Genomic DNA, 16,578 nt, shown 5'->3' on the forward strand with positions numbered 1-16,578 from the left:
CTGCGAATAGATTGCCGGAATACAATGCTTATTAATATAGAAGATAATTGATTTAAAAAAGAATTTTAGTTGAAAATTTTAGAAAGTAATAATTGAAGTGAAATGATGAAAATAATTTTGCAATTTTTCATTTTTGGTCCATAAAGTCCGTATTTTTAAATACTTTCACTGCTTCGAGCCCCTTTGATTATCAAAAATATTTAATATAACAAAAAAAAAATCTCTTTTGACAAAAATCAATGACAAGTTACGAGATTGTTGGTTTACTAAAATCGACATTGACTCTACACCCGTATCACATCTATAAGATTTATTATTCAGTCATATTTGCTATTAAAAAAATATGCCATAATTTTTTTTCTCTATGTTCTCAGAGAGACGTGCACAAGGAATTTGTTCCTAAGTACTACAGGGTATCTCCTGTCCGAGTTGTTCCTGATTTTAATTCTTGCTCTTTTTTTCTTTAAACAATATTTTATTTATACTATATATTTATTTATATGTATATGTATATATCTGCACCCAAGGCACAATTATACTTTCACTCCGTTTTAGGAAGGTTCACGCTTACTTTTTTTCCTTGTATTTGCATACATCTATACGTTACAGCACATATTTATTCTTTTATAATTATTAGTTTTTTAGCTGTGACTTTTGTTAAGAAATTAGATTTCTCATTAATCGTCGTTCGCTTCAACTTTAGTACTGAATTATTGTCAAACAGCATTTATTATAAATATTCCCTTAGCTATTTACTTAAATTTTAAATTATCATTATTTTCATTTTTTTATTTTATAACTTTGTGCAAAATTTACAATCGTACACATATATATATTCTCTCCACACTCTAAAAGTTTATTCCAATCTAAAATATACATTTATATATCAATTGATCAATTATAGAGAATATATTTTTCTTTTTCATTTCTAATTTATAAAACTTTCAATTTTTAATAGTTTCTTTCGTTCAATAAGTGCAAGTTTAAAAAGTGCTGAATGGAAAAACAATTTTTAATATAAACCTTTTTTAATTTTGACATTCGAATGTTAAAATTTAATTTTTTTATTTGCAAGAATTAAAATTTTTTTTTTCTATTTTCAAGAATTAAAATTTATTTTTACATATAAACTTTTCTGATAAAACACTTATTTGAATTTTCTCTTTTTGAGATTGTACCTATTTTGATTTTCATATTGTCGAAGTTTTCTTAATTCGCTAAGTATTTTTGTTGTATTTTCTTTTTTATCAAAAATAAAAGAACGTATCGTAAGATTTACTATTCTTTTAAGAGTGTGGATCAAAAATTGATCACTCACGAGAGAACAGAAAACCGCAATATTTTTTTTTATTATTACTTTCAACGGTTTTTGTACTCTCATTAATTATTATTGTGCTGCCAGTTTATTGTCTGAAATTCATTGAATTTCTCTTTATTTAAGTATTGTCTTGAATTTCATTTTGAATATTTATTAATTCCCTAAATTTTCATTTATTGTCCGGCCCGATTGAGCGCATTTTATGTGTACGTCGTTTCTTTGTATATCATATATATAATAATATATATAATTATGTATTACTGTATGTATATAATATGTATATATATATATAATATGAAATATTGAATCTGGTAGCTCTTAAAAATATCTTCCCACAATTCTTTCTGTTTTTCACTTTTTGATTTTAACGATACAGGCAGATCTTAGGCGCTAAAGTACTTTCATACAACCTTGCATCGTGAGTTTCTTATTTTAAATCTTTTTTTAAGTTGCAACACACGTCTATCACGAATGTCCTGATCTTAATTTTAAACGTTTTCTTCATTCCAACGCCAGTCGTTGAATTCATACAAATGGCATTTTCTCGTGTTCGCACTTCTCTTTTCTGGAATTGAATGCGAAGCGTAGCCAATAAAATAATTATGGAGATTCATCTTAGAAAATAAAGAGTGTACAAAGGTGTGAGGAAGAATATTGTAATTGTTGTGATGGCTGAACCGGCGCTCGTTAGGCCTTCTTGCTCCTCTTCTCTTCGTGCTCGTTCTCCAGGGTTTACAACGTGAATTTTCCAACCCAGGTTATTGTGCGTGAAACACTGAGAAAAAAAAATGGAAATTTAATAAAAATAATGGAATGAGAGCTTGGAATAAAAATCTACCTATTTAAACTTTACTGGATTTAAAATTGAACTTATTTTAAATAATTTTGCAAATAATTTTATTTAAAAATTAAAAAAATAATTGAATTTTATATAAATGTTGAGCTTTTAATTTTGATAAATTAATTAATAAAATTCCTTAAAACAATTCAATTATTTTCAATAAATTTAATAAAATTCTTCGCCCGAGATTAAATTATTTTCAAATTTCAATACAATTTTAATTAAATTCGTTGAAAAAATTTGCAAGAATTTAATTATGTTCATACATATGTAATAAAATTCCTCACTCAGGAATTTCATTATTTTAAAAATAATTTTAATCAAATTTTTCAAAAGAATTCAATTATAGGTACATAAGAATTTAATTATTTTCAATATACAATTTTAATATAATTAAAAAGAATTCTCCTCAAAAGAATTTAATTATTTTCACAAAATTTTCATAAAATTCTTCAAAACAATTAAATTATTTTCAAAAATGTTAATAAAACTGTAAGCAAAAATTAAGTACTGTTTTTCTTAGAAAATAAATTTTTTGAAAAACCGTATTTTACATTAACAGGGTGTCTAACAGTCAGGAAAGTTAGGGAAGTCAGGGAATTTTTTTGGTCAGGGAAAAGTCATGGAAAAGTCAGGGAATGTCAGAAAATTTCATTGAAAGCCAGGGAAATTTCTAAAAATTTATACAAAAATTTAAATTTTTGTAAGTAAAGAATTTTTTTAATCTAACAAAACTTAGAAGATTTTTATTATCGTTTCTTTCTATGTTAAATATTAAAGAAATTCGGTTTTTTGAATAATTTTAAATATTTAATAATTTTTTATTTTTTGCCAAAGTGTGAAGACTATTAAATAAGTAAAGTGTTTTTGAAAAGCCCAAAAATAATGAAGCTAAATGCCATAAAAAAAAGAAAAAATGTTAAATTTCAAGAAATTCGGTTTTTCGAATTTTTGATAATTTTTAGTAATTTTAGATTTTTTACCAAAGGGTGGAGACTATTAAATGAGTAAAGTGTTTTTGAAGAGCCCAAAAATAGTGAAGCAAAATGCCATAAAAAAGAAGAAAAAATGTTGAATTTTAAGAAATTCGGTTTTTTGAATTTTTGCTAATTTTCCATAATTTTAGATTTTTGCCAAAGAATAGAGACTATTAAATAAGTAAAATATTTTTGAAGAGCACAAAAATAATGAAGCTAGATGCCATAAAAAAGAAGAAAAAATGTTGAATTCTAAGAAATTCGGTTTTTCGAATTTTTGATAATTTTCGATAATTTTAGATTTTTTACCAAAGGGTGGAGACTATTAAATAAGTAAAGTGTTTTTGAAAAGCCCAAAAATAATGAAGCTAAATGCCATAAAAGAGAAGAAAAAATGTTGAATTTTAAGAAATTCGGTTTTTTGAATTTTTGATAATTTTGAATAATTTTAACGTAAAGATTTCATAATATTAGCGAAGGCAAAATTCGACCAAATCTAAAAAAAATTTACCGTAGTTAAAAGTTACCACTTCGTTGAGAATCGCCCAAGTAAAAAAAAGTCATAAGATGAAAATGAAAATAATTTGTAAGATATAAAAATAATAACTTCCATTTACGAAATTAAATGAATTATGGAATTTTTGACTCACTTGATAATAAACCAAATTTGGCGTATCTTGTGCTACTGTCCACTCCAATTTTGCCGGTTGACCAGGTTGACAATCGAGTTTCAATGTTTTGAAAAAGTCCTCAAAATTATTAAATTCTACGCTTCTATCTATGGTTTTGTGAACCCACTCGCAGTAGCGTCCTTGGGCCGTCGGAATTTCTTCACCTTCTTTATTGTGAGCAACACCCGCAAGAATTCTTTGTTGTTTTCGTTGACCCTCACTTTTTTGCTCGTAACCACCTTCTGGACTCGTTGTTATGTAAAATGGATGATATCTACAAAATTCGAGAAATCAGAAATAAATAATTCTTTAAAAAATATAAAAAGACAAAGAATTGAATTTATGTTTAAATAATAAATAGAATTTCTATTTATTATTTAAACAAAAATTCAATTTTGCCTTATTTATAATTGCAAAACAATTCATAAAGCTGGAAATATTGATCAGCATTTAAAATTCAGCAAAAAAAATAAATGCTCATATTTTAAAATAAATTATGAATATTATCTTGTTCATATAATACCGAAGCTCTTACCGAACAATATTGCAGGACTAATAAGTGCCCCGTTTTATATTCATTACGAAGATGTTTAATGAGACAAATTTATCAAGACTTACTTTGCAGGGTTGGATGGATCATTTCCACCTTCAACAATGAAAGTGTATGTGCGACCTCTTTCCACAGTAATTTCAGGTATGAGACGATCGTTTATGTACCAAGCAATTCCCCACGGAGGTATTCCTGAAAATTAAAATTAACTATTTTACAACTTGTAATGGAAGAAATAAATTACTAATGAATATCTTTGCTAATCAACTACAATTTTTTATGTACATACGACACTGAAAATAATAATACAGAAGATACAAAAAAAATAACTGCAAAAGCAAATATGCTATTGCGTGCATTCCAATGTAAAACTGATTTTTAAACTGAAAAATTATATCTAAATAAAAATCAACTGTAGAACTTATTTTTAAAAACTAACTAAAAAAATGTTTAGGAAGAAAATATAATTTTTATACTTAAACATTTTTTTAATTATTTTGTAATAAAAGGCAAATAATAAAATAATAAGACTCTGTATTCGGTTCTTTCATTGTAAAATAATTTTAAAAAACAGTGCTAACAATTAGGATTCAAATATTATAAATCAACTGGTCTTCAAATTAATAACATTAACAATAGGATGATCCAAAAAAAGAAAAATCGAAATTCTTTCGGCCTCACCCTCTCGGATTGTAGTTTATCTAGAAAAAAAAATTATCTCTGTCTTTTTTTTAAACAATATTAAACTGTGTCTCAAAGCTCTTCAAATTTCCCATTTTTTTAAATCGAAAAAAACAATTTTTCATAAATTTTATATAAAATTTAGAAAAACCAATATTTTCCATTCGGACTACTATGTTTTTCTTTAAAAATGTTCCAAGATTTTAATTTTTTTAAAACATTTTACAGATTTTTGAAAAATTCTCAGAAAAGCAAAAAAAATTAGCGAGAGAGACAAACGCAAAGCGCCTGGCATAAACAAATAAAATAAATAATTAACACTTGAGAATTTTAGATTTTTCTAGATTTTATATCAATTTTCCGAAAAATGTTTTTTTTCCACATGAAGAAAAATATAAAGTAACTTTTACTACTTCCATAGTAAAACATTTCTGGTAACTTTTTCTACTTTCGGAGTAAATTTTACTACGTTCAAAGAATATATTTGTAAAAAATTAATAAAATTTACTTCGAACGTAGCAAAATTTACTCCGAAAGTAGTAAAAGTTACTAGAAATGTTTTACTATAAAAGTAGTAAAAGTTACTTTATATTTTTCTTCATGCATTTAAAATACGTGGCAAATTTCAAGGCTTTGAGTCACGGTTTAATATTATTTATTAAAAAAACAGGGGTAATTTTTTTCAATAAACAAAATGAATTTTTCTTAAAACAACCATATTTAGGATTTCTTACAAAAAAATTTAAAAACAGTTGTAACAAAAACGAAATATTTCACATTTTCTGTATATAATTCTTTTTTTAAATGGTTAATATCTAGATACTTTAAAAAAAATCTTTTTCTGATAAAAATTAACGTTAAAAAATAAATTTTTAATTTTGCAAACTTTAGAAATCTAGTAAATACCTAAATATAAAAAATAAAACTATAAATACATAAATAACATGCAATTTGAAGTAAAATTGTCCCATACCATCGATATTGTTGGAGTCGTCTTTTCCTTAAAGAATTAAAAATCTTTTTTATACTTTTGTAAAACTAGGTATTTTATAGAATAGTTGTATTGTTATATTTATAGTAAAAAATTAATTATAGTTTTGCTTACGTTTGTTTTTAAAATTTTTGTAAACACAATGAATAACTATGTGTAAGCAAAAGACGATTTAAAAATTTTTTTGCGGTTGTCTCGGTCAGATATTTTTTCATTGCAAAATCTCTTTAAATTTATATTCAGTTATTCTGCTTTTAAAGTCGTTAAGTTTAAAAAAAATCATAACTTTCGTACTTTTCTTGAAATAAAAAAATGTTATGCATTTTCTCTAATGCCTCTTAGTAAATATTATATTTTACTTTACTTCTTACGATTTTATAATATTTTGTTTACAATGGGATTCAATTTTGAAAAAAAGACTTTTTCAATGAAAAGTATTTTTACTCTTTTTTTATTAATTTTATTTATATTTTTCTCTTGTATTTTTATTATGTTTATAAAGTAAAAACTAGATCAAAAAACAAATATTGTGCCGGATTTGTGCTCTTTTGTGCAAAAATTCTTTTTTTTTTAAACTCAAAATTCCGGGTACAAAAATCAAATAACTTTTTTAAATCCGAAAAGTTAAAATTTTCAAAAACCAAATACAGTGCTCGATTTGAACTCTACATTCTAATTTTGATTATACGAAATTTTTTTATTTAAATAATATTAAAAGTTCAATTAATTTCACAAAAATTTAAAAAATTGGCTAAGTTCTAAAGAATTTTTAATTAAAGTTTATCATAATTTAAATTTTCAAAAATTTTAATTTGAAATGTTTTCAAATTTAATTATGTATATTTCTAAAAATTTCTACTATAACTCTTCCGATATTGAATTATTTTCTAGAATATTTAACTAAAATTCTTCTCTAAATTAATTATTAATTTTAATAATTTTCAGAATGTTATTCGGTAATGCAATTATTTTATATGTAAAAATTCCATATTTTTAATAAAAATTGCAAACTGTTACTTTTTGTGTTTTTGTTAAGTTTTTAACGTAAACTATTAAATTCAAGGGAAATTTAAAATTTTCAGTATTTTTAAAGGAAAATAAAAATCAGAATTTATTTTGTAATATTTCTAGAAATTTGTTGTTTTTGTTTCTATATTTTGGAAAATATTGTCTAACTTTTATGAATTTTCTGACCTGCGGCAACTCTGTTATTATCAAACTTTAAAGAAATGTTAAAACAAGTCTAACTCAAAAATAAATTTTAAATTTTATTTAAAACTAAATTTGTTAAATTTTTGTTTTCTTAATGAATAATAATTCAACAATTTAGCAGTGTAAAAAACGTTGTTAATGTAGAACAAAAGGGTTTTGAATCAAAGCCGTTTTTAGTTATAAAAATGAAATAAATACATAATGGTTTAGTACCCAAAATTCATTCTAAAAATCTAAATTGCCAATTGTGAGAAATTTTCTTAAAAGAGAATTTTTTTACTTTCTAAATAAGTTACATTTTGTACTAAAATAGTAGCATTCGGTTGGAATATATGGAAGAAAAGTCAAAAAAGTTCAACTATCCGAAACTTGTAGTTGATAAAAAGTAATAAATTTAAACATTTCTACGTAAATGAAGCACACGTTGATTATTGGAATTCAGGTAATTCACTTGATTAGAAATTTGATAGTTATCAGATTTATTAGTAATTTCACCTGCTAAAACGTGAAATAAATAGAAAATGAAATTTATTTACCTGTAATCGCAAAATATCCCCTTTTATTGCCAGCAGGTCCTATTCTCGCTGTGAAAGTATCAGTGTCAATAATTTCTGGAATCTTCCAAGGTTTCAAAGTTGTCGAATCTGACAAGTTATACAGGGAAGTTTTACACTCGTGAATATTCCTGGATGTGAAATCAATTCTGATATCCTCGGATGTTTGATCAGTTGGTGCATGAGCATTTGCTTCACCTCTTGAATTTAGTCGTCCTATGGCGGCGATCACACTGGTCTCAAATTCTGGAATCATTTTATCTTTCACCGGCTCATTTGTTCTCAATGGCCGCATGTATGTCACTGAAAAAAATAAATTAATATAATTAATCAACTATATTATTTATAAATCAACAATCACTGATCTGCTATCACTTTTCGATAAAAATGAATTTTTTTCTGATCCTTGATTATTTTTTAGAAATTTTAACTAAAATTCTTCTCTTATTCAATTATTTCTAATTCTTATTGAGAAATTTCCTTAAAAATTCAATTACATATTTCAAAAAAAGTTGTCCTAAAACTAAAATGTTTGTAAAATCCACTTGTTTACAAGAAAATTTCATGGAATTTCGAATAATTTGAAAATTTTTCCATTAAATATATATATTTTTTAATAATATAACTAATTTAAAAAAATGTGAATAAAAATGTTTCAAAAAACTAACTTATTCAGAATTTTTAATTAAAATTCTTTAAAATTCAACTTTTCTCAAAATTTAATTTGAAACTTTTTTGAATGATTACAGATTCAAAATTTGAAAAATTCACTTTTAAGAACATAATATTAAATATTCTTATTTGTTACGTATTTATTATTCAAAAATTTCATTATTCTCATTAATAATAATATTTTGTAGAGCAATTAAATTATTTTCTATACAGTTTTAATGAAATTTCTCGAAAGAATAAAATTATTTTTAAAAATATTAATTAAATTCAATTATTTTCAAGAATTTTAAAATAAATTCAATTATTTTTTACAATTTTGATGAAATTCTTTTAAAAAATTCATTATTTTCAAAATTTTTAATAAAATTCCTTTAAAAAAAACTCTAATAAAATTGCTTAAAAAAATTTCATTTTCCATAAATAATTTTAATATAATTTAATTGGAAAATTATTAATTACAATTAATAATAAACACGATTATTTTAAAAACTTAAAAAAAATCTTCATAAAATTCAATTACTTTCAAAATTTTCATTAAAAATTATCTAAAAAAACTCAATTATTTCTAAGAGAATTGAAATAAATTCTTCAAAACAATTCAATTATTTTAAAGAATTTTAATAAAAATCTTGCCAAGAATTAAATTATTTTCAATACAATAATTTTAATTACATTTTCTCGTCAGAATTCAATTATTAAAAAAAATGTTGATAAAATCTTGAAATGAATGCAATTATTTTCAAATTTTTTGATAAATACTTTTCAAGAATTCAATGATTCATTAATTTACAGAATTTAAAAAAAAATTTGCTTACTTTAAATCACTATTATTTTTTATCTTTTTTTATCTATTAAGAATTCAGTAATTTTCGCAGAACCGGAGTTTACGTACTCAGGGTGACCGCCTTTTTAATAACAGAAAATTCCTGGTCATTTCTCGGTCATAAAAAAAGCTATCAAAAATTATTTTCAAGATTTCAATTTAATTATTTTCTATAAATTTGAATTAAAATTCTTCTTTAATTCAATTATTTTTAATATTTTTGAAGATAGTTCCTTAAAAATTAAATTGTTTCGAAAAAAGTTCACCTACAACTAAAACATTTTTAAAATCCACTTGTTTACAAGACAATTTTATGGAATTTCGAATAATTTGAAAATTTTTCCATTAAATATATGTTTAAAAATATAACTAATTTCAAAAAGTGTAACTAAAAATGTTTAAAAAAACTAACTTATTCAGAATTTTTAATTAAAATTCTTTAAAATTCAACTTTTCTGAAACTTTTTGAAATTCAATCTTTTTTAAAAATATTAATAATATTAAGTTAACATTCTAAAATATAAAAATAGCTTTACTTATAAATTAATGTAGAAAAACGAATTGATATTATTGCAAAATACGGGTTTTTAAAATTTTATTTGCTAAAAAAAAACAAAATTTTATTTATTTTTTTATTTACTTTATTTAATATTTAAAAATTAGTTTTTAGAAATTTCGTATCACTTTTGTTCTAAATAGTTCAAATTTTTACTAATTCAAATTTAGAGACCATGTTTTGTTATACTTATAATGTTATTGCAGAGAAGAATTTATTCAAAAATTGAAGATGATTTTTGAAAATAAAAAATTTGGTAATTTACATAATTATAACAAATTAAATAGCCAGTTTTTCTAGTAATTCATATATTATTGTTAAAAATAGAAAGAATTAAAAATTTAATTGAATATTTTTTTTTTTTAATTCTGTTACGTTGGGCAACAAGATTTAGAATTTTCATTAATCAACATTTTTGAAATATAATATTTTTTCTGTACTTTCGATAAAATTTTCTGACTTTTCCTTGATTTTCCTGACCTTTGGATCATTGAATCTTTTTTAATGAAATATAATTAATAAGTTTTAAAATAAATATTTCTAACATTTCTCTTAAAATAACCAGTGCATCTCTTATTTTTTATTTATTCTAAATCAAAGATCGACAAAATCTATCGAAAGTGAGTAAGTGACCAGAATTATTCAAGAGGCAAAATCAGTGTCGGATTGTTAAAAATTTGAAAAAATACCTGAAGTCACTCCATTTTTTCGTGTTCCTCCAAGTAAAATGGCATCGTTTTTGCCTCCCACTCTTTCGTCAGGACAAACACCTTTTTCTCCATCGCATTGAGATAAATGTGACATGTAATAGTCAACAGCAATGTATTTTTGTGTTCTCGAATCGTAGGCAACAACGACAACATCGCCGCCAATCATTTTCGATTCATTTTCTTGTCCGGAGAGGCCAAAAGCAACATACTGATCGTCTTTGATTTTTCCCGATACTCTGATTTTCACATCGTCTCCAATGACTTCCCATTGAACTTGAACACGACCGTCCAACATTTCCTTGCAATTGCTGAAATCGTGGGTCGTTGGCGTCGGAACAAATGGCTGCGGTGTACTGCTCGTCTGTGAAATATTTCTCTTATTATTATTAACATTAATATCAATACATTAATATCATTAATAAAATCAATTTAAAAAATCGTACAATAAAATAAAAATAACGAAATTAAAAACAACAATAAAATTGAGATTTATACAAAAAAAAAAAAAAATGTTGATAATTGAAAAAAAAGAAATGGTTCTGCTCATTATTCTGAAAAGTGAAGAGCATAAATACGAAACTAAGAAATTGATGTAAGAAGATTATGATAAGCGACTTACCGTTGCTTATTAAAGAATAAAAAATGAAAAGTATAGGTAAAGATGTAGGCAGGACAATCGGGAGCAGCATTGATGTTTTAAAAACATGCACTTTTTAAGCCAACAGAAGACAGCGAAGAAAAATTAATTAGAATACAGAAAATGAAGCAAGAAAGAGTGAATGAAAACCTGTTGAAAATAAATTCAAGAAACTCAGGAGTAATTCAAGAAACTCATGTAATTCCTATCAAATTTAAATATAAATAAAATATTTCATTTATTGCTACTATTATTTTTAAATAAATAGTAGACCAATGCCTTTAACAAAAAACTTAAACTAATAATATGAAATTTGAAAAAATAACTAAATATCAAAGTATTGACTTGAACCGAAGTTAATTTTATTTAAATCCAACGAATTTTATTCGAATCAATAATTTCTGCATTTGAGGAAGATAATATTTAATTGTTTCAAATAAGAAATATTAGATTAAAATTATCTAAGTAATAGAAATAAATATATTCAGTTGATAAAATTAAAAAAATAATCATTTACATACGTAGTAGTTAAGTAAACGAACATTTGAGTAATTTGTTTCGTACAAAAGAAATACTGACCGAAATGAAAGAAATAAAATTTCATTAAAAATAATTATTATTTTTTCCACATAAAAAAGTTGAGTTGCTTGTGGTGAATAATTATAATCATGCTCAACTCTTATTTTATTCAGAAATATATGTTTCTAAAATACTCACAGGATTATACCACCAGGGTGGCTGCAAAACAAACGAACATGAAATAATTATAAGAATAAGTTGTTTTAAAAACACTGTTAATTTTCAATTAATAATAATTAATAATAGGTATTTAATAATTTTTAACAACCAGAGAATGTTACGCGCAAAACATGATGTTCACTTTATTATTATAATGCAAATTTAATTTTTTTTTATTTTCAAACATGAACTTCAATTTATTTATTTATTATTCAAAATTTTTAATAAAATTCTTAGCAAGAATTCAATTATTTTTATAAATAGATGAATTCTTTGCAGGAATCCAATTATTTCCAATACAATTTTAATAAAATTTCACGAAAAGATTCAATTATTTTAAAAAATTTTTCGAAAGAATTCAATTTTTTTCATTTTGATTCAATTCAATTCAAAAAATTCAATTTTTTTCATTTTCATTCAATTTAATTCAAAAATTCAATTTTTTTCATAAATTATAAATTCTTTTCAAGAATTCAATTATTTTCAAATTTTTTGATAAAATTCTTAGCAAGAATTCAATTATTTTTACAAATAGAAAAATTCTTTGCAGGAATCCAATTATTTCCAATAAAATTTTAATATAATTTCACGAAAATATTCAATTATTTTAAAAAATTTTTCGAAAGAATTCAATTTTTTTCATTTTAATTCAATTCAATTAAAAAAAAAATTTTTTTCATTTTAATTCAATTTAATTCAAAAATTCAATTTTTTTCATAAATTATAAATTCTTTTCAAGAATTCAATTATTTTCAAATTTTTTGATAAAATTCTTGGCAAGAATTCAATTATTTTTACAAATAGAAAAATTCTTTGCAGGAATCCAATTATTTCCAATACAATTTTAATAAAATTTCACGAAAAGATTCAATTATTTTAAAAAATTTTTTGAAAGAATTCAATTATTCTATAAAATTTTAATAAATTCTTCGAAGCAATTAAATTATTTTTATAAATATTTAATTATTCTTTTCAGAAATTCAATTATTTTCTATACCTACAATTTAAAAAAAATAGAAAAAGTGCAATATTAATAAAAGTCAATAGTCAAAATTTTAATTATAATTATTAATAGCAGACACGATTATTTTAAAAATGTTGAAAAAAATTCTTTGTTTAATTCAATTATTTTCAAAACTTTGAATTAAAATTATTAAAAACTACATTATTTTTATAAAAATGAAAGACATTTTTTTAAATAATTTAATTATTTAAAAAAAACTTTACTAAAATCATTCAAAAGAATCTAATTTTCTATCAATAATTCTAATAAAATTTAATAGTAAAATTATTAATTAATAATTACACTTATTAACGAAATCGATTATAAAAAAATTTTTTTTTAATTTTTGAAAAAATTCAATTGTTATTGTCAAGACCTTTAATAGTATCTATTCTTCGAAAGAATTCAAATATTTTTCCTATTTTTTTGTAAAATTCCTTGAATCAATTGAATTATTTAAAAAAATTGTAATAAAATTCTGAGAATTCAATTTTTTTTTTAAATTTTAATAAAATTCAGTAATCAAATGTTTAGTTTCAATTATTAACAAACACAATTATTTTAGAAAATTAAAAAAAATTTTAATAAAATTCAATAATGAAATGTTTAATTTTAATTATTAACAAACACAATTATTTCAGAAATTTGAAAAAAAATTCATTATTTTAAAAAAATTCAAAGAAATTCTTCAAAAGATGTTAATTAGGATCTTCAAAAATATTAATAAAATTCTTCGCAAAAATTCAATTTTTTTCATTTTAATTCAATTCAAAAAATTCAATTCAATTCAAAAATTCAATTTTTTTCATAAATTATAAATTCTTTTCAGAAATTCAATTATTTTCAAATTTTTTGATAAAATTCTTATCAAGAATTCAAATTATTTTCAATACTTACAATCATTTTAAAGTTAAGAACATTTAAATAGAAAAATTATTAAGGGAATGGTACACCGATATTTTTAACTATATCAAGAAAATTATTTAAATATTCCATAAAATTATTTTTAAGGTGATTTTTTGAGAGGAATTCTATGGCCATAAATTAAAAGGGGATGGAAAATATTTTAACCATTTTTGAATTTTGAATGTTTATTTTGTTTAAAAATTGATACCTAGATTTTGAAATCTTTGCGTAATTTGGTAGAAAATATTTTTTTAAATCCAAAAAATTTGCCAAATGAAGAAATTGATTTTTATCATTTTTGAAGCATTCCTTTGAAAAAAACTTTATTTTTTTGGTTGAAAATGTTAAAAAAAGCCATTATTATTCAATTTTTTATTTGAAAATTTATTTGTTTATTTTTCCAACTTCAGATGATAATTTTATTATATTTTTTATTTTTAATATACAATAAAACTTATGATATGAAATTAGTTAGAAAAATAAAAAAATAAATTTTCAAATAAAAAAATCGAATAACAGTTGTATGTTTTAACATTTACAGCATAAAAATAAAGTTTTTTTTTCGTGAAAATGCTTCAAAAACTATAAAAATCAATTTTTTTCTTTGGTAATTTCTTGATTCAACGATTACTAATTATAGATAATTTATTAATAATTTAATTTAATTAAAAAATTTATAAAATGTCTCTTTTTGTTACTAAATATAAAAATATTTATTAAACTGATAATTTTAATAAGACTTTAATGTTAAATTTTAAGTTCTATTTGATTTCTAAATTCTATTTAAATTCTATTTTACGAACCACATTAAATTTATAATCTTACACAATTATCGCACTATAATTTAAAATTATTGAAGAAGTTGTTAATCACAAAATTCTTAACGCAAAGTGAAAATTAATTTTTCACACTTTTTTTAAATTAATTAATATTAATTAATACGAGTTAAATCCAAAACCTCTGTAAATTGTGAAATGAAGAGAAAAATGGAGATGTATTGTAATATGAAAAATCATGAGAGCTGCTTTGAGTTTTTTTTCCTTTTCTCGGAAGCATTTTAGCGAATGGTTTATTGTAGTGGCTTGCGAAAGCTTTCAGCTCCCATCGATCAGAAGAAAAATGATCTCGGTTTACCGTAATCTTTGTTTGTCCAAGTGCTGGAGGGACGTCGAGGTCTTTTGGGATCAGGACGTGTCCGAAATTGTGCTTATATTGAACACACCAGACGGACAGCCACTCGATGTTATAGACAGTTAGATTCTTCGGCAAAACCACCTCAATATCCTCGCCCTGATATCCTCTCAGTGGATCGAGACTGAAAAATAAAATACATTTATTTTTTCACTCACAAACTGATATACAATAGAAAATATTAGAAAATTATTCAAATTTACTTTACAATTATTGAAGTACATTCATATAAAATACAATTTTATTTGAAATATTTACAAAACTCAAAAAAATTATTTTTTAAAATTATTTTCGGAAATACAATTATTTAAAAAAAATTTTAATTATACCTATGTACATTTTTTCGAAATTTTTAAATTAAATTATATTCAAAACTTCAATAATTGTTAAACAAAAATTTAAAAACTCATTCTTATTTATTTTCCCACAGAAATTAAAATTTCAAATAATTTCAAAGAAACACCTTTTGAAATTTAATTTTTTGTAAAAATTGCAATTGTAATTATATTCTAAAATTCAATTATTTTTTTAAAATTTTTTGAATAAAATTATAGGTACAAAACTTTAAAAATGTAATTAATAATTCATTTAAAATAAAAATTTAAATATTTTTATACTTTTGCTTCTCTTAAATTTTCAAAGAATTTAATTTAAAAATCTTATTAATTCCTAAAATTTCTCTTATAACGTTTTCAATATTCAATTATTTTCCAAAATTTTAACTGAATTTTTATAAATCAATTTCTATAATTTTTGTAAATTCATAAAATAATGTATTTAAAAAAATACAATTATATTTATAGATAATTTTTAAAGACGAATTTTACTGTATTTTCACTACTATTATTATGCAAAATACAAAATTTTTTATTTTCAAATATGAATTTTTAAATAATTTTAAATTCAAACTTTATTCAAATTCAATTTACTAATTAATTATTCCTGTTCATTAATTTCAAAAATTTTAATAAAATTCTTAGCAAAAATTCAATTATTTTCATAAATAATAACATTCTTTCATAAGAATTCAATTATTTTTATAAATAGTAGAATTTTTTGCAAAAATTAAATTATTTTTAAACACAATTTAAAAAAAAATTTCACGAACGAAAACAATTATTTTCTAAAATTTTAATAAATTCTTCGAAAAAATTCAATTATATTTATAAATAGTTACATTTATTTTGCAAAAATGCAATTATTTTATTTTTGTTTTTCACTTTCTATAATTATTTTTAATAAAATTTCATGAAAGAATTCAATTTTTTTCATTTTTAATAATATTTTTCAAAAAAATTCAATTATATTAAAAAATTTTAATAAATCCTTCGAAACAATTCAATTATATTTATAAATAGTAAAATTCATTGCAGAAATTCAATTATTTTAAAAAAAAATTCACGAAAAATTTAATTTTTTTCTTATTTTGTTATAAAGTTTTTTAAAAGAATTCAATTTTTTTCTAAAATTTTAATAAAATTTAATAATTAAATGTTCAATTGCAATAATTAACAAACACGATTATTTTAAAAACTTGAAAGAAATTG

General features: G+C 21.9%; 1 protein-coding gene across 8 annotated transcripts in view; it reads right to left on the reverse strand.

The window, feature by feature from the left end:
* Window positions 1-1,059: 1,059 nt before the first annotated feature.
* The window catches only part of LOC122498809 (protein Skeletor, isoforms B/C), a 123,123-nt gene continuing 107,604 nt past the window's right edge, over window positions 1,060-16,578 (reverse strand). For 5 of the 8 annotated variants that reach the window (XM_043606728.1, XM_043606730.1, XM_043606727.1 and 2 more), the window contains 8 exons: window positions 14,975-15,155; window positions 11,911-11,931; window positions 10,536-10,917; window positions 7,778-8,098; window positions 6,012-6,038; window positions 4,426-4,549; window positions 3,787-4,081; window positions 1,060-2,093 (listed from right to left, as the gene is read on the reverse strand). In XM_043606728.1, coding sequence (XP_043462663.1) covers window positions 1,929-2,093; window positions 3,787-4,081; window positions 4,426-4,549; window positions 6,012-6,038; window positions 7,778-8,098; window positions 10,536-10,917; window positions 11,911-11,931; window positions 14,975-15,155 — 1,516 coding nt within the window. In that variant the 3' untranslated portion in view covers window positions 1,060-1,928. The remainder of the gene's footprint in view (window positions 2,094-3,786; window positions 4,082-4,425; window positions 4,550-6,011; window positions 6,039-7,777; window positions 8,099-10,535; window positions 10,918-11,910; window positions 11,932-14,974; window positions 15,156-16,578) is intronic. The other 3 variants (XM_043606732.1, XM_043606733.1, XM_043606734.1) reach the window with 3 other exon arrangements.

This window comes from Leptopilina heterotoma, unplaced genomic scaffold (assembly GCF_015476425.1).
Source record: "Leptopilina heterotoma isolate Lh14 unplaced genomic scaffold, ASM1547642v1 Lhet_16, whole genome shotgun sequence".
In the NCBI taxonomy this organism is placed as follows: Eukaryota; Metazoa; Arthropoda; class Insecta; order Hymenoptera; family Figitidae; genus Leptopilina; species Leptopilina heterotoma.